We start from the raw sequence: 27,885 nt of genomic DNA on the forward strand, positions 1-27,885 counted from the left end.
TGCTTGAAACATGTAGGCCTGAATTCCTCCTGTCTCGTTTCTGTTGAGTATTGCTCACGTATTTCATCAAGATCTGATGAGCCTTTATAACACGCAGGACAAGACTGGTAGATACAATAGGTGAATGCATTAATTCACTGTTTAAATGTTTCCTAGTAGCATGGAATCAGCTACAGGAGTACTACCAAGGCCGGTTTTATAGGAAGATGCAGTGCTTGTTGCTTACACCAGCTGAAGTTGGGAAACAAACAAACTTTTGCTTGCAGAAGCCTTTTTTGGCTCTCTGCCTCTCCCTGCAAACCTTGTCTGGCTTGTGCCCTTAGAACAGTTACAGCTACCACACTGCTGGTCCTACAGAAATGCCAGAATGTGGAATAACTACGTGTAAAGAGACTCACAGGAAAGTAACTGAGTATTTCTAAAATGGAGAATAAAGAAGCATTATGTAGAATTTGTCAGTGCTAGCGAAATTGTGAAGTATAACAGTACTTTCTGCTATACCTTCTTACATGTCTATAAAATCTGGTATGCAGGTATGGTAAGCAAATGGAATTTTTCTGCTGTCCTATATTTTTTTTTTTTTTGGTCATGCATATTGGTGACTTGAATGCCAAAAAAACATTTGTACCTTTTTGTGTATCCATTCTTTAGCATACATGGTCTCTTGCAGAGTGAGTTGAAATTACTTCATCCCAAAGAATACATAGTTTAAAGCAACAATCCTATGTCAGGTCTACAGGTGTATGAATTCTGTTGACATAATGATGTCAGCATTAGGTCTGAATTTTTCCCGTTGCAGGATTTTTGGCAAATGGGAGACACAGATAAAAAGGTGAGCAAGAGGAGTTATTACATTAAGGATTAAGCTCCATTAAGTTTATTCCATACAATGTGTAAATGTATCGATGGGCTAAATCTCTTAACAGTTTATGTGGGTGAGTTGTCAACAGGAGAGTGGTGCAGAAAGAAGATATTTGGGAAGTTTAGGCTAATCTTTACCCATTTCACTCATTTGGAATATATTTGTAACCTTTGTTTTCCTTCAGTAGGGATATGTCCTCAGCACCAACTACTCCTCCATCAGTGGATAAAGTAGACGGATTTTCTCGGAAGTCCGTCAGAAAAGCCAGACAGAAGAGGTCACAAAGCTCCTCCCAGTTTAGGTCTCAGGGCAAGCCTATCGAGTTAACTCCCCTGCCTCTGCTAAAAGGTAAGACCACATATGGGTTTTAATAAATAAAACAATTTTACCCTACAGCCAGCTTCTGAACTCAAAGTATGCTATTGTAAAAAATTGCAGGGAAGTTTTGCCAGCACTGAGAAATGTTTCATGCCAGAAATGTATGTATTTAAGCTTTACAGAATATTTTATCTGTGAGTTGAGGGCGTGGTAATTGTTTGCAATACTTTTGAAAGTTTTAGATGCTGATGTTAACTTGTACCATGCCTTGAATTGTCAAGGCACTCAGGCTGTGTGTGAGTGTTTTAGTTTGTGAATCCTCAGCAGTTGACACTAATGAGAGGTGATTTTGGAAAGGGTAAATGGGCTTGTGAGCAGAAAGAAACTGGTTTTAAGCATCTTTCATTGACGTGTGGATCTGTAACCTGTGACAGTGGTGCCAACTGCAGCCCACAGGGGTATTTTGATTGTCCTGCAGCAAGTGAGGAGGTGGGACCCCCTCTCATACCAGTTGTGGATGGATAGCTCCCAGCTCCTGGCTTCTGCTGGGTTTTGAAATCAAAAGGTCCCATGAGCTGCAGCCTCTCAAGGGGAAAGATGCTGCCAGTCTGGTCTTAGGCAAGACCCTACTGTTTTGAGATCCTGCATATCCCAGCTGGAGCTGAATTTCTGCTGGCAGATTTAACCTCTGATTTGAGAAAGAAAATTATGATCCAGCATACTACTCTTTAAAGAGCACCAATATCTCTGTGATATGTTGAATGCTTCCCCTAAATTCCAACTATCACCAAATTTCAGTACAAATCCAGGGGCCAAAATTGGAATTAATGTCTGTCTGGTGAGGAAGGGGAAATACCCTTTCAGAAGTCTTCAACATTGAATTCTCAAGCAGTTTATTTAGTTCTGTGGAATTTTTTTTTTTTAATGGCTATTCTTCATTTCTGCTATAAGTAGTGAAAATAAGCATGGTTGGTACTGATAATTCTGGAAAATAGCACATTTAATAGGTTTAATATTATGTCTGTGCCTTTTTTTGCTTTGTGGGCATGTATGTTTCCCACATTCCCTCATCTACCTGTTTGACAAATTTGTTAATCAGAGTATTTAAATATGTAATAAATGCATGACTGCACTTTGGTTTAGTTCTTAACCCCACTTCTTCAAAAGAAGATAGAAGTTGCAAAATAAAACCAAACCTGAAACCAACACCCACAAAAACACTTGTACCTTAATGTGTGTTTTTTAGTTTAATTAAAAGTAGGATTCTGGGAATAGTTCTAGTGGAATTATCCTTGAAATATTGTGGGCTTCTTCCTGTGGGCTCTCTGTAAGAATGCACGAATGGCCATCCTGGGTCAAAGGAAAGGTCCATCCAACCTCCTGCACTGGGCCTGATGGTGACTGGCTTGGATTCAGTGTTCCTCAGTTCAGGGTTGGTTGGTGCCAGTGGATTTGATTTAGTAGTCTGCAATGAATATTATTTGTGATTGTTTGGGTGGTCCTGTGCAGGGCCAGGAGTTGGACTTTGAAGATCCTTGTGGGTTCCTTCCAGCTCAGGATATTCCATGATTATAAGAAATTTACTTGTTGTTTTGTGACCGTACGATAAAGAAGCAAGTGCTTCTTCAAAACAGTTTTAAAGCTCAGTTTCACACTTTTCCAGGTAATTTTCGATATGCAGGTTACTTCATACCAATTGCTGCACCTCAGAAGTCGATGGGAGCTTATCCTTTGGCTTAAAGGACGGGATTATTTGAAAACATCAATATCGGTGTTTGTATAAATGAAGAAATTGATGTTATAATTGTGTCATTCTATTTTGTTGTCCCATTCAGGGAGCAAACAAGGCACGGGCACAAGCACAGGGAAAAATCAGCGTGTGTCTGAGGACCTGGCCCTGCAGTAACATGGGCACATGCAGGTGTTTAATTCGACTACTGCAACCAGTCCCGTGGATTGAGATATAAAACTATAATAAGATAAAACAAACAGATGGGGAGCAGAGGGTGTTGGTGAGATATTTATGATTAGTGTCATAATGAGTTACAGTGGTCCAGCTTCAAATTAAGAATCTGATCCTGTGAGTTAGTTTTCCCTCTTTGCCTTAATGCGGATTCCCAGAGGCACAGGGATCTACCTGTGCAGATTAATTTGTGGGATTTGGGTCTAATAGTCTATGAGAAACAACAGCAGTGGTATTGGTCCCTACTGAAGGGACACTGGCAGCTAAAATCATGCTGCTGTTTGGAAATATTCTTGACCTACATTAATATTTGTAACAGTCAGGATTACTGAACTTGAAATAAGTGAGGAAACTATTTTATCCTGCATTTTTCATACTTTACTTGGCCAATTGCATGGAAGTCCTGATTTATTTTTTTTTTATAACTCTTAGGTTTATACTTGCCTTCAAACAAGTGACCAGTCCTGTTCTCTCCAGTAACCATATGATTTCCAGTTTTATCCTTACTGTTCTTCTTCTAAACCAAAATAGAGAAGAGATTTCAGCAAAATAGCTGAAAAACAAAACTTAGTTTGGACAACTACAGTTGCTAAGCTTAAGCTTCCTGATTTGGGTAAATTTCGAGTTTAATTAAACCTCTTCAGAAATGTTTCATTACAGGAGATTTTTAGAGGACAGACCTTGAATTCATATTCATCAGATGTATTTCATATTCATGATGGAGAGGTTTTGCTGACAAAAACATATATGCTGTGCACCCTTCTATTTTTTATTTTATGACTCTGTTGCATATTGACATTGGCAGGCTGCCTTATCTCAAACAGCACTTCACGGACCTCAATATCTTCTCTGATTACAAGAATCATGTCTGCAGAAAACTGGATAACTGCTTGGTCCATTCTTTGCAAGTTTTTATACTCTGCCTGTCACCATAATGATTTGAGCACCTTCCAGTAGTGTATTAAGTGACGTGACTACACATCTGTCACATCTTATCTGCTCTCATTCCTTTCCCTGGGGACAGAGTCACATATAGTGAAATGGCTTGTTTTGGTAGTGTTTTAATGCAGTCTGTTGCCTTCTGTGAACATACATGCCTGAATTGCAAAAACAGATAAGGCAGTGTTGTTGTTGTTCATTTGGTAATAAAAATGTTTCAGGAAAGAAAAGTAGAAGAGAATGGTATGTTTTGATGCTGTGTGCAAGTCTGAAGGATAAGCTGCTATTTAGGAAATATAATAAGAACAACTGGAATTTTCAGTATTGCTTATTCCAGGAAAAAAAAATATGGAGAAATGAAGTTGTTCCTTTTTTTTTTTTTTAAAGTGTGTGTATGGTATCACTTTGTAAATAAACATTTAATGTGTTTAGAAAATAAGATGTGCCTTCTGAGGCTGTGTTGGGCTGAGTTTAGGCTTTCAAAAGCCCCAAACCAAAAAGCTGCTCTGTCTGCCTGCCATAAGGACTTAACTTTTCTGAAAATTTAATTATATTTTTATTTATTGTGTTGTGACTAGATCTGATTTGGAGTTGCCTTTTTTTAATACAACTATTGTCCAGTATAACACTTTAAACCCAGAGTTTTCTCCTTTGTTTCAAGTGTGAGGGAATGGGATGAGAAGTGCAAATTGAAGTTGTGATACAGTTGCTTTTTGTGTATGTGTACCCTCATGTGTGTTTCTCACATGCATTTTTTGATGTTTGCATGCTTTTCCCTGGTGCATCTTGCAGTGCATTATAGATTTTGGCTTTACTTCTGAAAAGGCTGATGGTTTCATCAAGCCTGGCAGGTGCCTTAGGTCAGTGGCAGGGCAGTCCTTGTGAAGGGCCCTTTTTTGGGATTGAGTACTTCCACCTCTGTGCTTTAGTGAAATCCCTCCCGAGTTTGTAACCCAAGTTTGTTGTGTGCCTGAAATCGGGCTTGTTCTATAGAGGAAGATAGGATTGTGAATGCATTGGATAGGTGTATTATTTATTGGGTGGGTGTATTATTTATTGGAGGGCTATTTTACTTTCATTTTGTGTAGCTGCTCTTTTTACTTGGAAGTCTCTAGAGGTAGATCAACAGCAGTGCAATGTTAGAAAGCATTTGGCTGGAAAAAAAGTGTATTGTAGTGCTGGACATGTGAAAACAGATCAATCTCAGTATTTACCTCTAAAAGGAGAAGTTAATTTGAGTTTCTGCCCGTGTCTGTTGTGATAGGGGAGTGTGCAGAGGATGAAGACATACATATAGATGATTAAAAACATCATATGCCTTATGAATACACGTTTAGCATCTTGAGAAACTGGACAGAAAACTCTCATGTAACTCATGATATTGTTCCCACCCCCCTCGCCCTCATTACAAATACAGAAGTTGGGTAAAGTAAAACCATCCAAAAGTAAGACTGTTAAATTTTAAGTAATTTGTATCTCATTTTTGTAATTTCAAGGCGTGCTTTTTTTCCTCCCTCTCATCCTTCCATGTTTTGCAATGATCCAATATGATTAGGGTAGCTTCATTTCGTGTTCTCTGCAACTGTTGTGTACTTCCGTTGAATACCGCTCAGAGTATGATTTTTATTTTTAGATAATTTTTCTCCTTAAAATAGGTGCTCAGAGCAGTTCTCTGTCAACAATACCAATTGCTTTGCTACCTCAATATTATGAAATTTGTTGAGCTTCTAATACATTTATCAGATAGTTTCCATGGCATTAAAGAATTGGTGTAGTGGCAACAAAAGAGCATTGCATAGTCGAAAAGGGAAAATCTCTTTCCACTTGCTGTTTGCTTTTGATCATTATATTATTTCCCTATAGCTGAGATTTTATCATAAGCTTTTCTTATGAATGCTATCTATAGGTCAAACGCTGAAGTTCCTAAATGGTAAAAAATCCTAACAATTCCAAAAGACTTTTGACTGAGAACTGCAAGATGTGCACCTTCTTGTTCAAATACAAGTTTCTTTTGGATTTTTAAAAGACCCCCTTATCATAAGAAAGTCTGACTTTTTCAGACTTATGGATGCCATCTAAAACTCTTCATGTGGGAAATAGGTATGATTTGAGTTGTAGAAGAAGGGAGATAGAGCTTCTGTTTTCTGTTGACTTTTATGGGGGCTGCCTGCTTGTCTTTTCTGTGCTGCTCTCCATTTGGGAAATTTGAAATGTTTTACAGATACCAGATACACAGATATCATTAAACTGTTAATAATATAACTAAACTAAATACTTCTCCTAATACATAAACAGGAATTTAGGGTCATAGTGGTTATGATTTCTCAAAATAAAATCCAGCTTTATCTACATAACTGGAAATAGATCTCGGGACTCCTAATTTATTGCATGAAAGAAACACTGGAACTTGGTTTGTGCTGCACATAATCAGTAGTGAATCTTGCATCAGTCCTGGAACTACTTCTAGGAGTTTTGTGTCCATTCTGGCTGATACAAATCTGGACATAGTAGGTCATCTCTGTGTAAGATTTGGGGATAGGGCCACGATCCTGAAAGGAAGAAGGAGTTAGCCTATTTAGTATTTTTTTATGAATATGTACCAGGTTCTTGTCATATATAATAAATATCTTCACTTTCTCTTGTGCTCTTGGCAGTGGTTTTTTGAATATACACTTAACTTTCCTTTTAATTTGTTAACATCTGTTGGTTGTAGAATATTTTTTTCCAATAATCTTAAAGGTTTCTGGTTGTTTCTGAAAGGGTATTTGTTTGATGGTGCTTAGAAAGGGCCATGCACTAATTGCATTCTGTCTTTCTGAATTTTTTGTTGCTTGTTACTGTCTCCTTTTGGAATGTAGTTTTGTAGGCCAACATTTGTAGAGAATGGGCAGCTGTAGGAATGCTGACTTGAAATTAAGATCATAGTAAAAGCAGTAGCCCCTTATCTTAGCAGTGTGTTAGTGAAACTGCAGTTGGGGAGGAATTCTGTCAGCTTACCCCTGATCTTCAGAAGTTTCCAGTCAGTTCCCAGTATTTATTTCTGAGTCTCTCTGGTCTGGCAATTTTCCTCCTATAAGCATGGTGGTGGGTTTTTTTGTTTGTTTGTTTGTTGGGGGAAGGTGGTTTGATTCCCACCTCTTCCTTTTCTGTTTTCTTCTTAATAATTTTTAAAGTGAAGTAACTTGTAATCACTGTGCAAAATGTATTTCTGTACTCCTCACAAGACTGAGCCTAAAATCTTGATAATTTTCTGCAGAACGTGTAGACTTCATCATAGAATCACAGTTACAGAATGGCCTGGGTTGGAAGGGACCTTAAAGATCATCCAGTCCCAACCCCCCTCTGCCATGGGCAGGGACACCTTCCCCTAGACCAGGTTGCTCAAAGCCCCATCCAACCTGGCCATCATCACCAGAAACTTTTGGTTTCAGTCTGTATTTGTGCAGTATGTCTTTATAATATGTTTCCCTGTAATACTCTAATAGTATTACCATTTTCTCTTCTGTGCCCAAGTGTAGCCCTGTGGGTCTGTAATAGAACCTCCTGTTTCTGTAATAAGTACCTCCTTTATATTCCTTTCCCAAAGTACCTTCAACAAACACAAGTTCTGTTTCAGCCATGCAATTATTTCTATGTAGTATAATGATTCTTGAAGTATAGTGCTGCCTTTATAATTGACTATGATATGGAGCTTTACTGTTGTGAAAGAGCACATTTTCCATATCTCTGGAATTATGTGTGTATTTATAAAATTGTGTTTGTGTATATTAAATGTGTATAATATCTGTCTGTGTATAAAGATGAGCTGTAGACATTTAATGTCTTACACAAAGTTTAGGCCTTGAGTTTATTTAATTTTCTCTTCTGTTTTTAAAATGGGATATTACTTCTGCTCATTGGTAGAGCTTTATAGTAAGGCATCAGTCCTTTTACATTCATCCATTGTAAGCTACTGCCTCCCTGAGAAAAGAGCACTTTCATTAATGCTTTCTGGGGAGTGGGAGGAGGACACACAACTATTTTTAGGTTCAGGGTAACTTCCTTTCACCTACAGTTTTTTCATTCAAGCTATTACCGTTGCTTTGGCACAACCAGGCAAAAATCTTCAGCAGTAACAGAGGAGAGGACTTGGGGAGTTCAGTGAGTTTTGGTGGGGTGGGGATTAATGGATTAGGGGTGGGACCATGTAATCCTGGTAATTGTCTAATTCCCAAATATCAGCAAATGGGCACACACAGACTAGAATCTCCTTTCAGCAGGATATGCCAGCGTTCATCTTAGTTTAAAACCTCGCTGATTGTGTCAGTGTTGGTTGCAGGTGCAGTGACATGAGGGTGTTTTCTGGTGGCAGAGCTGCTTCGAGAAGTTCCCAAGTGCAGTGGTGCCTCTCATCTGCTGAGACAAGTGTCTGTGGGGCCACAGTGTAAACCAGACTGTTAAAAACATTCTGCCTCCTCCTAATTTTGGTGATGTGCCTGATCCTCTGTCCTCTCAAACAGTTAATTCAGCAGATCTGAAACGGTGGTGGAATATTTATGTAGGGTTGGTGGCCTCTGTGTGTGTGGTTTTCTGCTTAAAAAAACCCTCCAAAACTAAACAAACAAAAAAAAGTAAAAAAAATGCAGCTACAGTCTGAGGATCTTTATCAAATGTTTCAAAAGATAAGGCAGCTGTCCAAAGAATCAGGGTAGAATACTTTCGTGCCCTTAGTTGTTGCACTTGATTAAAAAATTCGTGTATTTTGAACAAAGTCTTGAAGTCAGGTTACAGGGGAACCAGTTTTGATCAGGAGTAATAATGATTCACAGTAATAGAAGGTTTTTCACTAGTAGTTTTTTCTAATTGATGCTGATGTGTGTATAATTTTGAAAATGTATATATTCTTAGATTCATTCAATATAAGAATGTATTTTTGAATCTCATGTATCAAGTTTATTTTTCAAGTCACAGTATGTCTATTATTAACTGTTATATTAAGATTTATTGCTTGAAAACAAAGTATGTACTATAAGGATTTTATTTTAAAACACTACCATTTTAAAATACATTTAATAAAAAAAGCCCATTATTTTACATTTATTCCCTTTATTGATTTTTACCACATTTTTTCCTTTGTGGTATATATGACAGATTTTTAACTGTGGTATTTTCCTTGCATGTGAAGTGCATGGTCTTTCCCATGGTCTTTCCCATGGGATCTGCAAGAGTCTGGGGCAAAAAGGAAAACAATGTTGTTGCTGTACCTGGTTAAATGGGCAGAAGGTGAAAAAGTGCAATGGATCCTTTCTGGGCAGCTCCCTAAAATAAAATCAGAATAGCAGATTGCTGTAAAGTCTGTTGTGCATCACTGGACATATTGCCAGCTCTTCTGTAGCAGGAGCTTCTTGTGTTCCCTGAGCTGAAGAGATTGTTCTAATAACTTGATGTTGGACTTCAGAACTGCCTGAGTTACAAGAGATGTGGAGGCAAACAGTGTGCTGTTCTGATTATACAAGTTGGTACATAATTAGGTTGTGGTTTTTTTTCAAGATTTTTATGAATTGAAAAGGATGTACCTGCTGCAAAACATGAATCACAGACTCAGCCATCCTTACTTGATGGGTATTTCGCAGAAGCTCAAGTAAACCATCAGTGGTATCTCCAGGATGATGAATAAATGCTGGTAACTGTGTGTACCTTCTAGTAAAAGTGTCACTTTTAGGACTTGACCCCCAGTTGGAGATACGATTAAATACTCAGATACAGCAATTTTTAGTCAGAAAAATCAGATATCATCATGAAGAATAAGGTTCAGCTGAAATTGTACGTTGTCTGAAGAAGTACTTTACTGTCAGATTTTGATTAAAACAATGAAATAAATGTAACTGGCATGATTGTCCATTTTATGGCTTTCATCATGAATAGTGGCTGGGCATAAATGTAGTTTGGGTAATGGGGGAGGTGGTTCTTTGCATGTTCTTTCATCATAAACTCAGGAAGATCTGTCATTAGAATTGTTATTTTTAATGAATTTCTAACTCCTTGAGGAGCATAAGAAAAAAGGTTTAGCATCATTAAGAAGTAACTGTAGTTTGTATTGGATGTGGTCTGTAGTTTTCTGTGGGATTCCTGGAAGATTTTCAGGAAGTTTTAAGGATACATTGTGTGTGATTTCTTACTTTTTCTCAATACCTGTCATACCTACCTAATCTTTTTGTTGTTTGGTATTTCTGTTCTTCCTCACAGTGTCATGAGTTTAATATTACCATGACTTCTTGGCTTCTTTTTTGTGTGTGCTTGTACCAAACTTGGATTTTCAGGTTTTACAATGTAGGTGGCAGCAAATTTGTTTGTTGCTTTCAATGTTTTCAATATGTTGTCATATGGATTGTGTTCCAAAGGAAGTCTACCCCAAGTTAAATTTCTTAAATTACAAATTGATATCATGGATAGCCAGAAACTGAGAAAAGGATGATTCCAGATTTTAAAGGAATTAAATATTCTTATTTTTCTTTTATGTTACCCAGTAGGATGTACTGTGAAGGCATAAACTTTCATTAGTTTTCTTGGCAAGCTTTGCTCACATGCTCTGCACTTTCACATTCCAACAGCAGGACATAGATGTTATATGCAGTCTCTGTATAAATAAGAAAGTCTTTACCTTCTGATTTTACATAAGGTTAGCTGTACAAAACTGCTTATAGAGAATATGTTTTCCCATCTGTGTGGAAACAAAGATGCAAAAGGTGGTGATTACAGCTGAGATAGTACTTGAATCGCTGTAGAGAACGAAACTTATTTGTTGAATAATGTCAGTGTTACCAAGGGAGAGTAAATTTGGCAGCTTGCTCTCGTTGGTGTTTTCAAATAACATTTTTGGGATAGCTTTTTGAAGAAGTTGAGGTGGCACTGTGTTACTGGTCATCTTGGTTCTCCTTCACTTTGCTTTATTCCACCCAGCCCATACTTCTGCTGCTTTTTTGCTTATTCCTTATCACTGCCTTCCTTACTCCCACTTCTGCTTTTTCCTGCAACCCCTGACGGATACAATTACGTATTTTTCCACAAGAGGGTGATAAAACTCACGTGTGTATAAACGAGCACTCCAGGTGGGGGGGATTACAAAGATTATTGACAATGTTAATATAATAAAATTGGCTATATTTATATAGAAAAAAGTAGTCTGCTCACCTTAAGCTCCATCCATGTGTTACAGTGGTTGTTTGTCTGCACTTCTGGAGACAAGACTGGACCTGTCAGGATGGAGATCCACCCTGTGAGGAGCATGCCAGCTCCATCCTGCCTGTTGCAGTAATCAGACCTCACTGCAAGGCAGTCTTTCCTATTTGTAATTTATGCAATAATTTTCCTTGTCCTTTCTCCCCATGCACTCTACTGAGTATTTATTGCTTTTTCTCTCCCTCTCCTCCTTAGTAGGAAACAGAACCTCCTTTCCCACCAGTGCTGAGAAACTGCAGTGGTTGAAATTTCTACTCATCTTTAAAAAGTGCAAAAAGGATGAAGAGGCAAGGCAAAGAGACAGAGAAAATAGCTACTGCTGTGATTTGTCTTTAAAAGAGAATCTTAGTGAAAATCTGTATTTGTTTTTGGCAAACCCCAGACTTTAACAGGTATCTTACTCAGGATTAGAGGGCACTCCAGTGTCTCTTATTAATACTATAAAGGTTGGTGGAAACAAGTGGTTATTTAGTCCTTCTGAGAAGAGTAGCTTCAAAATTGTGTCTTAAGTGATGGAGATTGTGCTAAAGTTCTGGCATCTGGCTCTTGGAAAAGTGGTGTGGTGTGTTGGATGGCAAAGATATAGGAGAAGATCCATTAGTTATGTGGGGGAGGGTTGGGATTCAGGGATTTTTAGATGCACTTCGAGGAAAAGTTAGCATATCAAGGTGGTTGTTAGCCTGTATTTTGGATGCCATAATGTCAAAAGAAGTGTGTGTTTCTGTGAACTCTTTTAGAATATCATCTGAGCTGCCAGATTAAATCTGTTTAGTCACAAGTAAAAAGAGCTGCAGTGAGTCCTCTAATATTAGAGAAACAAGCAAATGAGATTTATACTGTGGGTTAAACATAAGCCAAGCAGTGAAAAGGCTCCTGGAAAAATTCTAGACACTTCATTGCCGTGAGTCAACAGGAGTTGTTGCAAGGAAGGAGAAAGGAACAAAGTACTTGAGGTTATGTTTACTCCATCCTCCCATTAAATGTGAAATTCCAGGTCATGGAGTGAAATTTCTCACTCTTCCTTAATTTCAGGAAGAACACACAAGTGTCCCAAATAATAAATTAAAAAAAAATCAATCTTTTTCTTAATAGACAACCACAGAGTTGATGATCTTTTTTCTCTTTCTAACAGTGGAAAATTGCAATGGCAGGAGAATTGTGTTGAAATTCCTAGGACAAGTCTGTTCCTTTTCCTGTTGTTTCAGTGTCCTGTTTGTCCCTAAACTACCACATCCATAATGTGCAGTCAAGTTCAACAAACAGCATTTGGAGCATGTTGCTTCATGAGCAAGAAGGGCCAGGTTTAAGCTTTGGTTCAGGTATCCCTAAACTTGAAGTGGGACAGAATCTTCCAACTAACACACTTGAGGGGAATTTCCCCACCCTTAAAGCAGAAAAAACAACTGATGAAACCTAAATAATTTCTGTATATGCTTCTGAGCTCATTCTGAGAGAGTGTAAGGGAATTGTAGAGATTCTGATTTCCATTAGCAACATGAAAGTATTTTTCTTAAGTTTTCAGTATGTTCTCGTACTGAAAGAATGCCATAATATCTAGAAAAACAAGTAAGGGGCTGGAACTAAGAAGATGAAGTATCTTTAAGCAAGTTTCTCTTACTTCCTGCTTGGTAGACCAGTCATTCCTATTGCAGAACCTTTCTCAATCAAGGATTTTGCAGAGAGGAGTGTTGCCATCCCCTGCAGTACAGATTCTGAGGTGACCTCATGTGACACGAGTGCAGCATTGCTTGGTCTCCCCTTGCTCTGTACAGTTGTTCCCAACATGAACAGACATTGCACTACAGCAGAAATTCATTTGAGAGCCAACAGCTTCAAAGTGATTTTGCTTGTGGTGAGATGTGCCAAAACTTCATGGTCGATAAAAAGCAAACGGTTTGGAAGTGAGGATATTTTCATATTTATTTGCTTTTAGAGAAGTAGTATACTTCTGGATTAGAAAGCTCTGATATTTCAAATATAACAAAAAAGCTCTACACCACCACATAATATACAATAAAAAAGAACAGTCTGTTTTTCATTACGCTTGTTCTTTTAAGCTCTAAAGCATTCAGTACTTGATAATATTTTTGCCTGTGCAGTTTTAAATGTCCAGAGGAACAGGACCTATCTCATGTACAGAGCTGCAGCAAAGACAGTGGAATAGAGCACCCACCTGTGTGTGCTTCATTTTGGGAGAAGAGTTAAATGGGTAAAAGGGGAGTAATTCAGCCTTCCTCTTTCCTAGATTCAGTGGCAAGACAGACACTGCCACCCTCTCTTTTGAGCTTGTGCTGCATTTGTGATTAATGCAGTTTTTCTGTATTGTTGTTTCCCAGGTTTCTTGTCCATATTGAGTATCTATATTTGAGATTATTTTTCCCAGCTGTATTAGCTGGTGTTTTTCCAAACTGAATTTTGCTTTATTTTCTGGCCACGTAAGGAATTTGCCTAGGTTCCTTTGTATTAGTTCTGACTTAACTGCTACTCAAAGTTCTCTGTTTAATATCCTCAGAAGATGTTATCTATATGCTATTTTAATCATTAGATCATTAAGGAAGTTATTAATGTCTGGACTAAATTGATTCTTATATCTCACTGGCATTTCTTTCCAGTTGGATAATTTAAGATTTTTATCCCTTTATTTCTAGACTTTTTGGCAACACTGTGCTTCTCAGCCTCTGCTATCCAAAACATCAGTTTTAAACACAGGACTTTCAGGGAAAACTGGAGTGTGATTCATGTTGGAATGGAGTAAACTTTGTAAATCCAATCACAATCGAAATTGAAACTGTGTTATAATCACTGCATATATATCTTCATGTGGATTTCAATATACTGTCTTTGTACTTTAATTTGTACAGTAGTAGTTCTTAAATGATAAATTATTAAGTAAATATTTTCCTAGTGGAATGTGCTTTCTATTTTTGTATATCATCTTGAGAACAGAATGTGATTCCTTTCTGTATGGTCAGCTATTTGAAATACTTGCCTGTGTTTGTTCTAACTGCATAATCTATAATCCTCAATATGTCTTTAATCCACTTTATCTCCTACAGAACTACATCTTCGGAATAGGGAAGAATATAGTGTAATAGAATCTAAGGGTATAAAGTTCAGGAAGATTAAATCAATTTCTGAGGTCAATATTGATAGATTTTGGCAAATAGCAGATAGAATAAATGACTTAATAAAAATAAACACTAAATATTTTCATGCCTGTGGGATGAACAAATAGTCAGTAACAAAGAGGTTTTGCAGTATTTCATATCTGGAAATAAGATAAAATTGAAGAAGATTAAAATCTTAAAAGTCTCCTGCAGTGTTTCTGGTGATTCTTTATGGTTCTTGTGTGAAGTAGAATTGAACTTAAAAATGTTTCCCTTTGTGTACACGACTAAGGCAGGAACCACAGAGCACATTTCTTAGCGCTGAGCACAGAGAGTGAGTGGGTGCATTAACCTGAAGCAAATTTAGCCGTGGGTTCGAGGAGGGGGGTGGGTGCATTTACACACGTGTTGAGGAGTCTGATTCTGGAGAACTGAGTGTGTCCTGGGATTGGTGAGTGTGGCTTTGACACTCAGGTGTGCTGGTTTTGTTAGGAATTGCACAAAGAGCTCGTGTTTGATTGCTTCCTTAGAGTAATGGAGGAGAAAAACTTCTGAAACAAATTGCCTGTAGCCTTTGTGTATTGATAGGCAAAATGTAACCCTTTATCAAAGTTATTGGTGCTGTTGGGGGTGTGTGCATTTTGATGGACGTGATAAACTATACACTTGAAAGTAGGAGAAGAGGGAAAACCAGTCATCAACAGTCAGCTATCAAAGTTTCAGGAGGGTTGTTGTTTGTTTTTTTTTTTAATTAACCAAGGACAAACTTTATGTAAACTCACTGTTTTTATGTGCAAATTATAAGTAGAGTATTTTTATTAGTATTGAAGCACTAGATGCAAATACAACTGGGTTTTTTTCCCCCCCAAGTGTTGGATTTGCATGATTTGGTAACTGACAGCAATTGAAGATCCTTAAATAAAACAACCTGTCAAAGGTCAGGTTTCTGTGTTTGTCTAATAAAGGTATTTGATGCCATTTGTTAGGGGATGATGGATTTCTCATTTCACCTAGTGACAAATAAATCTGATTTTACAAGGTGTTTGGGGAGTGAGGATAATGATCATGTTAAATGGCAAACTTGCACAGCAGTTTTTTGTTAGTGAAACCACACTGTGTGGCAGGCCTGGGTTCAAACACCATCAGTACTTCTATTTTTTGTTTTTAAGTAGTTGGTAATAAACAAAAAATTCCTGGTTTCATATTTTAGAAGTAAGATGATCAGCAGTTTTAAGTAAATTTGGCTCGTCAGTCCTAATGTTTGTTATTCTTACAAATGGAACATGCATAACACTGGAAAAAACCCCATTCTTATAATACTAACTACAAGAAAAAAGTTAGAGTGGAGTTTCAGTACTCTGTGTTTGTAAAGCTGAGGAGAACCTTGTGAGGAGACGGAAATTGCAGGGAAGTTTATTTACATTTATTTACATGAGTAGAGATTTCCTTCATAGAAGAAAAAAGTTACCCTGTAAAGCAACATGGCCCTGTCCACTACATGCCCTTAGAAATAATTCCTTCTGATCCATTCTCTGGAACGGATGGGAACTGGATAACACTGCAGTGAGTGATTCTGAACACTGAAATGTCTTGTTTTGCCACCTGCATGTGCCATTGTGATAACACCCACGTGGCTGAGGGGAGGGAGGGCCCAGTTTTATTTTTTCCGGTGAGGAAATAAGTGGGAATTCACTTTTTTTTTTTTTTTCCCTTTTAGACAACAAGAAGTTTTCTACCAGCTTCACTGCCTAAGCTCATATTGTGCTTTCTTTGCTGCCATACCATTTTCAGTAAAAGAGCAGTTGCATGGAGACAAAGAGGCTGCTGATTTAAGTCTCAATAAAGAAGTCTGTTAGACTTCAGCTGTGGGAGGATACTAAATGTAGCTAAGAGGTTGGCAGATGCTACCTGGACCAAAACTACTTGAAAATATTAAGCAGCTGTATAGTAGGTTTGCCTAAAAAAACATTTTATGACTGGAAGAATTGCTGGGACAAATACAACAGAGGAGTTTTGCTTCAAAAATGTACTTACTGCCTGGATGTAATTTGCTGTTCATGTTAAATAAAAAAAGCCAGAGTTAACCTACAAATACTTTGCTAGTGTCGATGTGAGGGGAAAAGAAATCCAACCCCAAGCCCTTTTTTTTCCCCCACTTGTCTTACAGTTTTTTTGGTAAATTATGTCAGTTTATGGGACATTTTGAACTGAATTTTCAAAGGGAATAATACTGTTTCTGAGTAAATTAGCTGAAAGCTGCGGGGTGTTGTCTTCTGAACTTTTCAGGAAGCTCTGTGTTTCTGCTGCTCTTAATGTTTTTCTAAGCTATAACACCACAAAAATTTACCTAAAGGGTTTATTTTGTGCTGCAGCCTTTGTTAGCACGATAAGGAAGCCAGAAGTGAGATGGTGGGACTGGGCCTGAATTTCTGCTGGGCGTGTGCAGAGTTCCTTGGATGGTCCATGAAGGGAAGTTTTCTTCATCCCTGCATGGGCCTCCTCTGCAGCTTGGATAGCCCTGGGAGCTGCTCTAGTTTGTCACCTTAATGCCAAGCCAGAGTTTAAAGGCCCTTTAGCCATATAATTTCTGACCTGTGAGATGCTGTGTGGGGCACATGAAATAAGCTACCCCGGAACTTTTTTGGATTTTTTCCCTCCTAGCAGGTGCAGAGGGAAAATGAAGAAGTTGTGTGAAGCTGTTTTACAGCTCTCTGAGTAAACACAGAGAGAAAGCCTAAGGAATCCATTGCTCAGGACCAGAGTAGTTGATTTAAACAGGGACTATGAACTCCTACTTCATTTCTAAGTGTGGTTCCTTTTATGACCTGTTCCCTGGGGAGAGTTGATTAGAGGAACTCTGTGCTGGTTCATTAAATAGTTAACATCAAGGGAGATAGTTTTGCTGCAGAAGCAGAGGTTTGCACACGTGTGGGTATAAGCGTTTCCAGTAGAGCACATTTGATACTTAACCTGCAGAATGTCAAAAGAGGTGATTAATGTTTTTGTGCCTTTGGAATAGGTTTAATTTTGTGTGCCTGCAGCTTCTAGCAGGTGCTATAGAAACTGGGGAAAAATATTATCTTTTCAGCATGTCCCACTCATAGCTCACATTGAGCCATAAAATAATATTCAAATGAACAAGAATCTCTTGTTTGAATCTAAATGGAAAATGCGCTTTTCCATGGCCTACTTATTCCAGAAATGATCAGTTCATTGTAGGCAAATATAACTAAAACTAGGAGAGTTCTGCAAAATTACACGAAAGAAAAAAATACTGTTCTCTTTTAAAGTGAGGCGAAGAAAATAGCAAGAGATTTTTCAGTCTATGTTGATCTGTCTCAGCTGCTGGTTCTGCTTCTGATAGAAAGGTTTCCAATTTTCATAAATATGTTCTTTGCTTTCTACTTTGTTACTACACTGTATAGTAACATGGCTAAAATTTCTGTGCACACAGTGTCATAACTTCCACATTGTTTTCAGAATTTTTAAAAATTTATTTCTGAAAGAGTGCACATTTGCCCATGTAAAATGGTTGCTTTAGAACTCCTCTAATGGTCCCTTGCTGTTTGTCAGGGGTGGGGTTTGTGCCTTCAATCAGTTTTTTGGTTTGTCGGTGGACACCAGCCCAAATTTGGCCAAGTTCTGAGACAGCAGAAGATTCTTTTGTGTGTAACAGCTAGATAGGGTTATCATCATTAATGATCAGGCATTTTAGCATCTGTTATTAACCAGAGTGTACATGTGTCATCCTCACAGAGCAGATGAGGGTGATTTGTTTCCTGTGAGGTGTGAGAGAGGCATCAGTGTTAGTTCTGTCTGTGGCACTGGTAAGATCAATATGAGGATGGATCCTGGGCATTCTTGAAGAAGCTGTAGGAGAGTAAAAGGGATGTAGACCCATTAAATGATTGAAAAACCATAGAAAATGTCTTATGCAATACTATTAAAAAAATATATCTTTTTGGATAATTTATTGAAAAACTCGAGAGCAGATATGGTCAGAATGTCTTATGGGGAGAAAATACCAGGCAAATACAAGAAGAACCAGTGCTGTCAGCTAAAGCCAGAAAATCATGTGGTTTTAATAGTCAGGAAGAGTCTGTGCTGGCAGGAACTGTTTAAAGTGATCATAAATTCTCTGTTTGTGTGTTTCCTAAAAGTCATGACTCTTGGTTTGTGAAGTTGTTTTTGCTGAACACACGTTGCCACATGAGTTCTCAAAGGGTTGCTTCCCTAGGAAATCTTAGGGACTGTTTCATTTAGGTTAAATCTGCTCTGGGAGCCCCTTCCAGCTTGCAGTTTCCTAAAGCTGTAAACCTCCTCAGCTTTACGCATTTCAGAAGCTTTGAAAGTTGTTGGAAAGGCAGTGAGGAATTTGGGGAGAAAAATGAGGCTTTCATGAGTTAGACTAGTTGGCTGTTTCCTTGGAGGAATTAGACTTAGTTGTTTCCTCTTCTCTGTATATCTTGGGTGAATCTCTGCTGGTTGTTGAGAACTGCTCGCTTGCTGGTTTTGCTGCTCAGCCTGAGACACTGGGTGGTGATTTACAGAACCGATGATGACTCAAAATCAAGTGAACTTGGTGGGAACTAGTCCTGAATACTACACAGCAATAAGTAAACATTCAGAAAAATCAGGATGTCTCCAGTTGGGCATTAAGAGTTAATGTATGCTTTTAATCTGACTCTTTATATATCTGTTCTTTTAAATTGATATCTTGTGAGTAATACAGCATAAAAATGACAGTCTTAAAAAAAATTATTATTGCTAGGTTTGAGGAAAAACAAGATAAAAATTACGTACAACACTATACAAACTCTTAAGATTCACTGCTTTTATTACAGCTAAGCAACCGAAAGATTGCTCTAATTTTATTTTAATAGAAACAAATCTGATTGAATTATTTCTGTTTTTCTTTTCAGAAATCAGACTGTCACAAACATTTTTAAAAATCTTGATTAAAGATAATGAAGCACCCTAGTGAAATTCAAGTATGATTCAGACTGGAGCAGTGTCTCTTCATTGGTTCGTCTTGAGCCTGAAGTCCCTTCTCAATCAGATTTTTTTTTTAGTAATAAAACTTGAAAATTAATTATTCTGGGTTTTAATTTATTGCATTAGTTCATGATTTCATTATGCAAAATTAATTTTTCTTCTGAAGACTACTGTACTGTGGGTTTTTTAAAACTTTTTTTTTTAACTGAAATCCATAGTTCATTTTGTTGCTTCACCAGAACTCTTTCTTCTCATTAACACACTTTAAAAAGCCTCACCAGGTTAATGAAAGGCCATAGATTTAAAATAATTTTAACCTACGATCCTGCTTAAGCTCTTCTATTTTCTCACCTCCTTCTGCCTGTCCTGACGGAGCACACCTATCTCTGTCTGCCCTCTCTCCCCTCTTTGTTTACTGCCGAGATCAAGGCTGATACCACACACACTGGAGATCCTGAAAAGAGTTCCCTGGCAAATGCCTTTTGTGTTCACTTGGTATTCCCTTCTTTGGGTCAGGATCTTATGGAATATTGAACAATGTCTCCCTACACTGTGAAGTGATTTTTTTATGGCATCAAAAAGTTCATCTCTTTGGTCTTTGAGTGTTTATTCCACTAATTTGGTAGTGTAATGTGCAGTAATTTATTGTTCTGTGTTACATGTCCTTACATTAACTTTTACCCTTCTTAGGTGTTTGCCTTCCCATTCCCAAACAAATGTCTTAAAAATAGTCAAGCAGAGCGTTGAGGGTAAAAGGCAATGGCTGCCCTTACAGAAATGAGCGAAACCTCAGTGGTGCTGATGATATGACTAAAGAAAGAAAGGGAAGGGGGGGGGAAAGAAGGAGGTTTCCTGGCTGTTTTATACAAACTCTGTAAGAGTTGCTCCTTGATTTACTTTTTAATGAATTTGGGAAAATGAAAGAACATGCTGATGAGTCTCAAATTCATGGAGATTTGATATATAGTTAAATATATCAAATGACCATATCAGTGTATATCAGTAAGTTGCTGAAATGAAAGCTGCTCAGCATATCTTGTTGGAAAATGATTCTGTGCTCATTGAAAACAAAGGCTTGTAATTCGAGTCTGCCTTTTTAAGGGTTTCCTCCAACGTTGTTTCAAGGTAGAGTTTGAAAGAGGAAGTAATTTGTAAACTGCTGAAATACAGTTTGGTGTCAAAGCAACCGGAGAACAAAATTACTCAAAATAAAAAGTTGCTCTTGTTTTGAAAGCGAGTCAGAGTGGAGGAGCTTGCTTTATGCACAGCTGCCATTGGCTGTACAACCCCCTCGTTTCTGCTGCTAATGATAGATAGGAATATTAATAATATAACTCATGCCTCGTCGTATTTTGCTGCTTAATCATCTCGTTTGGCACACCCCCGGTCATGTTCTGTGTGGCCATAATTCAGGAATGAAAGCGCTGGTATTACAGTCCAGTAATCAAAGAGGCTGGGATTATGCAGATGATGAAAGGACTGGCCAGCGTGTGTTTATCCACGAAAACTGGAGTGAAGTTAGAGCCAGGAAAGAGCCTGGGAGCTGCTTTCCACGCCGGCCCATGGCCGTCGCTCCTACGTCACGGCTGCCGTGCGGATCCAGGGTGGGTGAGCAGGAACCGGGAGTGCTCTGGGGCTCCCGAACGTGTGTCAGCAGGATTGCTTGGAGTTTCCGCCATGGAAAACTCCAGCTCCGACAAGTCTGTAGTAATATTGTCTTTCATAGGCTGTCGCTGCTGTCAAAAGTGGTGTTTCGAGGAGGTTGATAATAGTTTGTTACAAAACAATTAATTTATAAGCAAAGTTTCCTTGACGTAGATTGGAAAGATGAAGAGGGGCACTAGAATGAATCTGGATGTAAATAGAATAAAAAAAAAAGTAATTTTTTATTTTCTTTTTTCCCTTCTTTTCCTTTTGTTTTCCTTCTTTTCCTTTTGTTTTCCTTCTTTTCCTTTTGTTTTCCTTCTTTTTTCGTCTTTTTTTTTGTTTTCCTTAATATTTTCTTTTGTTTTCATTAGTTTTTTTTTCTGTTGACAACTACAGTTTTACAATGTTTTCCTTCTTTTCCTTTTGTTTTCTTTCTTTTCCTTTTGTCTTCCTTCTTTTTTTCTTTTTTTTTTCCTTAATATTTTCTTTTGTTTTCGCTAGTGTTTTTTTTTCTGTTGACAGCTACAGTTTTACAATGTAAAAGCTGAACCCTGTGACTTGCTTGTGGTTCAAAATGTCACTATATTAGTCTGAATAACTTTTTTTAAAAAAAAATTAGGAGTAGAAAACAGTTGCCTGCCTCAGCCTTGGAGGAGGTTGTAGTTGAGGGGCACTGTAAAGGACAAAATATAAGAGGATAAAAGGAAGTATCTAAAACAAATCAAAAGTTTGGTTGGATTTTGTTTAGGTTTTTTTGTTGTTGTTGTTGTGTTTTAGTTTTGTTTTTAAAACTCAAGAAGCCTTTTCCCTCTCTTGGTTTTTAAGTGGAGTTTGATCTTTAAGTATAGTGCAAGTTCTTCCAAGACAACCATGATTTTTTGTGAAGTGGTTTCCATGCTCTTGTCAATGCATGAATAACAAATAATAGAATGGGTGGGGAGGAAGTTGATTGTAATTTGACTTAAAAGCATGAATGTTTTGACCTCAACGATTGGCAGTTTGAAAAGAATGATTTGCTGTGCTGTTTGTGTGAGTGTTTGCTTCTTTGGTGTTAATCACCATCCAGTTATGAATATAATTCACTCGTTAGACAAGTGAATTAGACTATAGGCCAGTGCTGAACTTCTAAATACCTTCAGTAAGCACTTGGGTTCAAAGCAGGGATTTTATTTAGCGTGCTACACTGATGCAAAGAAGCTGCATTCATCTGGTGGAAATACTCATCTTGTGGATGTAATGAAGGTAAGGCTCTTCAGGTTGGAGAGATCTGAAAAAAAATGTTTTATTATAGTTTCTTATGTGGTTAAAAGCTGTATTGGGGGAGATGTTGTTTTTCTTTGCTTTTCTAGTTGTTTATGTTTTAGGCTCTTACCTTTTGAGTAGGATGCGTTTTGGTTTGGTTCATAACTTAAATCAGCTACTTGAGCAGCTGATATCAACATTCAAGAATATTCTGTCTATGCTTCCTGTAGCAAAGCAGTGGACTCAGAGACAGGCTGATCCTTATTTTTTTAAATGATACTTTTATACTTTTTTTTTTTTTTTAGAGCTTTATGAGACAGTGAGTAGAAATCAGATCCACATATAACCTGATCTTATCTGCAGAATTATCCTAACCTTGAGAGGCCTAAAATCTGAGGAAGCTTAGGATCAGTCTCCATGTTGTAACAGTGTTTCCTGTGTTTCACAATTAAGACCAGGTTTTGTGTTATTCAGAAACAAGTCTGATTTATATTAGCACTTTGCCTGATTAAGGATTGCTGAATTAGATTCACTATTTGAAAGGTGAAGGGAGGTGTGTGTCAATGTCTGTGTTACTCTGGCTGGTGTGTTTTGTGGTAACATTTTAATAAGGCAAGGGCTGATCTCTGTGTTGAAAGATATTAAGAGAGACTGTATTTGTATTTTAGTTTAAAAGAGATTCGTGGTGTACTTTATTTTTTGTCCATCTTTTTGCCGAAGTTAAGACAAATTTGGAAGTTGTCATTGAACATGCCAGGCCCTGAGTTGGTTCTCCTCCAGTGGGAGGTAGAGAATTATGTCCAGAATAAAGGTAAAATTGACTTTTAAAAGCAAATTAGAATTACAGTTTTCAAAGTGTTCATGTGAAAGTTATAAATCCAGAAGCTTTTGTACCAGTCATGCATTCTTAAATATTTCATAGGAGAAAAAATACTGTGTTTCAGTTTGGTTTAAGAAAGGACACCAGCATCGCTCATTAGACATAATAAAAAAGAAGCTTAATTTCAAAATACCAGTCCAGTGGGATTTTTGTACACCTCGTGTGTATTCTACCCCTTGGACATTCAGAAAACCTTAGGAGTTTCAGGTATTATAAGTCAGACATTTGTTGTGGGCACAGGGTTGTTTTGTTTTTCTCTTACCTCCCTAACATTTTCAAATAGTTCTAAAATTCTCTTTCCTACAGGTTCCAGTGAGTTCATTATGTATAGTAAGAAAAAAAGCTTCCTGGTTTTTGTTGCTGTTGCAGTTGATTGGTTGGTTTTTTTGTTTGTTTTAAAGGCTCAGGAAGCCCAGAAACCTGAAACGACCAACGATGGTTACCTTAGACCTACCCAAAAGTAAAGGGTTAATGGCAGCGTGGGAGGTCGTGCCAAAGAAGAGTAGGATCAGGGAAGGGGGAAAACTCAGGGAAGTTGTTGCTCAGTCACAGAATCAGGAAGCAGAGAGGAACTGGACAGACCTGTTGTATGAGAGGAGCTGGGCTGTATCAGGTGCAGGGCAGGGACTTGGAGCTCCCTGATACCAGAACTAGTTGGGTTGAGAGAGAACAGAGGAGCAGAGTGAGCTCTGTTTGAGCCCATTTATTCTGCAAGTGACAGGGGAGGGAAGTGCTACTGCTGGCAAACTGCAGTGTCTGAGCTTGCTCTAAAGCTCAACCACTTCTTCCTTAGCTTTTTAATCTGAGCACTTCATAACACTGGAAAAAGAAGAAAATTCAGAGTTTGCTTGGTATGGCATTACTTGGAGATAGCGAGGATGTGGAGTAGTTAAAATAAAATTTTATTCCTGAACAGGTGAAGTACATTATTGTACAGTAATACAGTTTTGTTTGCCTTACAATTACTTAAATCAAAAATACTGATTCGTAAGCTTGCATCTGTCTGCAAACTGGTGGGATTTTGGAGTAATTTGATTTTTTTCTCAGGTGATCAGAGCTACTGAAGGGAGGGCCAGGGGTAAATACTTGTACCATGAGTGCCCTAAGATGGTGCTGATGCCTCAAGGAAGGATTAGCTCAGAGTGGGAAGAGTAGTGCCCAAAGCAGAAGAACTTGCCATTTTCCTCTTCATTGCACAAGCAGCCTCTTTAATTTCCTCTGCCTTGCTGTATCCTGATCAAAACCTCACATTAGGCCAAGGAAACCTGTGTGTCCAGGTAAGGCTGTGTGCAGAGAGAGAGGAGAAACTGGGCTGTTCTTTGCACCTTACCTGAGTGAGGACAAACAGCTGGGGAGAGCTCATCCATCTGTGGTAGAGTGCGGGAGGTGACGCTGAAATGGCACAAAAGGTCCACGGGGCAGTAGGGACCTGTGAGTCCAAGGCACTCCAAGGGAAGTGTGCTGAGTGGATGCTTGCCATGGAAAGTGATCTGTGTCCTCTCCCGTGGCTGAGCCACTCAGGGCATTTGGACTGACTGGAGCTGAGTACAATCAGAGATCCCTTGGATCTTTAGGCTTGTCACAGATTATCACAGCTCTGAGGGCTGACTGACCTGCCTGACACGTCTGCCTTGGAGGAGATGGATGAGAGGAACCTCCTCTAAAATAATCAAAAACATCAGGCTTTTGCCTGTGCAAAAACTACTTGGATATACCTGAACATCCCATGCAGAGTTGGAGTATGTAACCAGGAGTGGCCGTGTCTGTCCCATCACAGTTGTGTCCACAGCTAGAAACTCCCAAACATTTTTTTTCCCAGCATTTTGGATGAACAACCATGAGGTTTAGGAGCTGGAGAAAGAGTGAGAGGGGTGCTCTTGAGCTGGGTTCTAGGGCCTAGGTTGCCTGGTGCTCCTGTGATGGGCTCTGCATGTCCTATGGGGGCTTGTTCTCCCTCTTTTCACTCTCCAGGCACTGAATGTCCCCCACAGCACTGTCACGGGAAATGGAGATTCCTCACTGGCTTTGAGGTACCATACATTTGAACCCAAATAGATGTGCATGCTGTTCTGTGATTAGTCCTTGCTGTATTGCTGAGTCCTCAGTCTGGACCAAAGTTGTACACAGCCCTACACAACTGTTTCTTTAAAAACAAAAGCAATCCCACCCAAACCAAATGAATATGAGAGGGAAGTAGGGATGTGCAGAGCCAGTGATGGTGATGGTTTGCAAGGCAAGGATTTTGCAGTCTGCTGTATGTGTTCATTCATTTTAGCAGAATCACATTTAAAGCAGATCCTTTTTGCCTTCATTTGAAGTGAAAAGAAGTTCCTTTCTCAGCAAAACAAACCATCATAGAAGCATTCAGTTACTGATTTGCAGAATAAATGATTTCAAGTTCTCTTGGGTCCAGCATGGAAAAAGTACTCCACAGTTTTACCGGATGCTGTGTTCTCCAAAACATCCAATTTTTTTTAAATGGCTGTTTCTTAATGATCCACAGCTGAAGGTCCTTCCCTTTACTCTTGGCAGCCCGAGTTGTCTTCATGGGGTGGAACAGGATCTTTCCTTCGTCCTAGGAAATAGTATTAATCCTGCCAGTATTTAACTGAATCCAGGATTACTAATCTGTCGAAGCTCTGCTTTTAGTTTTTACAGATGATATTCAGGACATCTGACAGTTGCATTCATGTCATCAAAAACGCATGCTGTGTTTGTCTGTGGTAACCTCAGAATTTCTAGAAGGGATTCATTATATTAATATTAAATGATTGTGGTCTTTATTAGTAACAATGAGTCAAGTTCCCTTAATAAAATGGTAATTTTCTAATTTACCTACTATACTTCTGAAGTAATGGCTTTTACATACTCAACATTTAAATTTGCCTTTCTAGTGGAATAATAAAGTATTTCAGTGGCTCTAAAGTAATTTAGAATGAATTCAGATCGTTTAGTTATTTGCTTTTCCCAGTGTTTTCCTAGTAAAAGCTCTCTAACTAGTCTGTCTGTCTTATGATTTGGTTTTTCCTGTTTGTGCCAATTTGGTTGATAACTGTGCAGAAGCGGAAGAGTTGGGAGGAAATTCCAAGATACTTCAACTTAACTTTTCATTAGCAAAGGGATTAAGAAGCAAACAGGGCTCAGAGAGTTGTCTGAAACATCATTTTGTAGCTGTGAAGCCAGCAGGTTCGTCATGTCTGTAAGAAAGAAGTCTGGTGGAAAAACACCTCTCCAGAACGTGTTACTTTTGTCTTTGCCTATTTCACTCTTTAAAAATCTAACTTTACCTGGGTTTTGTGCATTTCTTTCGAGGAAGTCCTTGGAAGTTTGCAAGTTTGTGTAGATAATATGTGGAGGTGGGGGGGAAAGACTGGTGAATAGGTACAGTGGATCTCTAGTACTACAGTTATCTCCTATTTTATATGGTGCTCTGTTACAGGATTTAGAATTTTAAATGCATAGAACTTGTGCAGGAAGGTCATTATTAAAAAAAAAATTGTGTTGGTGAAACTGCTGTGGAATCTTAGAAGGGAAATTCTGGTTAATTTGTACTAAACCCCGGAACAGGTTTACTGGAAGCTTCCTCGTCTGAATGAATGCAAGTGTGAGGCACACAGATTCCTCAATGCAGCAGCTCAGAAAGAGTTACACAATCAGGTTACTTTTCCAGTTGTGACTAAGGGGCCAATTAGCAGCATCCAGAATGAGATGGGAGCGCCTTGGTAAAAATAGATGGCATTTGGAGAAGCTGGGGGTTGTCTGGGAGAAGGACTTCAGCTGTAGACCGAGAGGAGGGAGAAAGAGGCAACCTTCGGAAAGGAGTATTACAGGAGTGTTACAGGCTGGATTGTGAGAGAAACTCCACGAACAGACAGAGGTAGGACAAGGAGCAATATGAAATTGGACTCTCAAAGTGACAGGCCTGTGCTGCCGATGGAATTCCTGATCTGGGCTCTTTGCTCCCATCTGACAAGAGCAATAAGGCTGGCATTGGGATGAAAATGAAACGAGCTGTAGCATCCTATGAAAATGACAGGAGCCACAGGAGTGGCTGTAAAGCTCGCTAGGTTGTTAGCTCTTATGGTAAGGATTGAATGCCTCTGTCAGAGGAAGGAGTAAGTCACACACAAGTAGTAGGTTTGCTGGAAGGCAATTAGTTGACTCCTGCTGACATCACTGAGACCAAATAATTAAGTAACATGCCCGGTACAGGGAGGAGAACTGGATGGTGTGGGATTTTGCTTTCTAGCCTTTACAGTTACAAAGTAGCCACAACAGCTCCGACGGTTCCTTCTCTGTCATTTTAGAGGATACTGAAGCCACTGGATTAGTATAGTTAAAAACTCTTTTGTTCCTCACTGACCTACTTTGGCTGCATGTTAGCTATTGGATTGGGAAAGGGCCATCTGTATATGTGCCTGCTGGTACACCCCAAGTGTAAAGAGAGCACAGAATGCTGTCTGCCTTCTCTTGATAAAGTTCAGTCCACTGGAGGTAATTACCTAAAATACTCATTATTATTGTAAATGGCACGTTCCACTTAGCATTTAATAATGTATTAGCGAATTTGATATTTTGTGGAAAAAAGAGAAGGCATGAAGGATGTACCTGAAGTCTAGTCTTTAATTACATAAAGGATGTGTGTAAGTCAAAGAATTCTTGCTAGTGGTCAAGTAGGGAGCCAACTACTTCCTAAACAGTGTGGGTAAGGTAG

The 27,885-nt window shown here is 38.5% G+C and overlaps 1 protein-coding gene across 8 annotated transcripts in view; it reads left to right on the forward strand.

The window, feature by feature from the left end:
* The window catches only part of PPP2R5E (protein phosphatase 2 regulatory subunit B'epsilon), an 80,340-nt gene that overhangs the window by 7,166 nt on the left and 45,289 nt on the right, over positions 1-27,885 (forward strand). For 5 of the 8 annotated variants that reach the window (XM_064659417.1, XM_064659416.1, XM_064659411.1 and 2 more), the window contains one exon: positions 1,047-1,210. In XM_064659417.1, coding sequence (XP_064515487.1) covers positions 1,047-1,210 — 164 coding nt within the window. The remainder of the gene's footprint in view (positions 1-1,046; positions 1,211-27,885) is intronic. The other 3 variants (XM_064659413.1, XM_064659414.1, XM_064659419.1) reach the window with 1 other exon arrangement.

This window comes from Pseudopipra pipra, chromosome 6 (assembly GCF_036250125.1).
Source record: "Pseudopipra pipra isolate bDixPip1 chromosome 6, bDixPip1.hap1, whole genome shotgun sequence".
NCBI classification, from domain to species: Eukaryota; Metazoa; Chordata; class Aves; order Passeriformes; family Pipridae; genus Pseudopipra; species Pseudopipra pipra.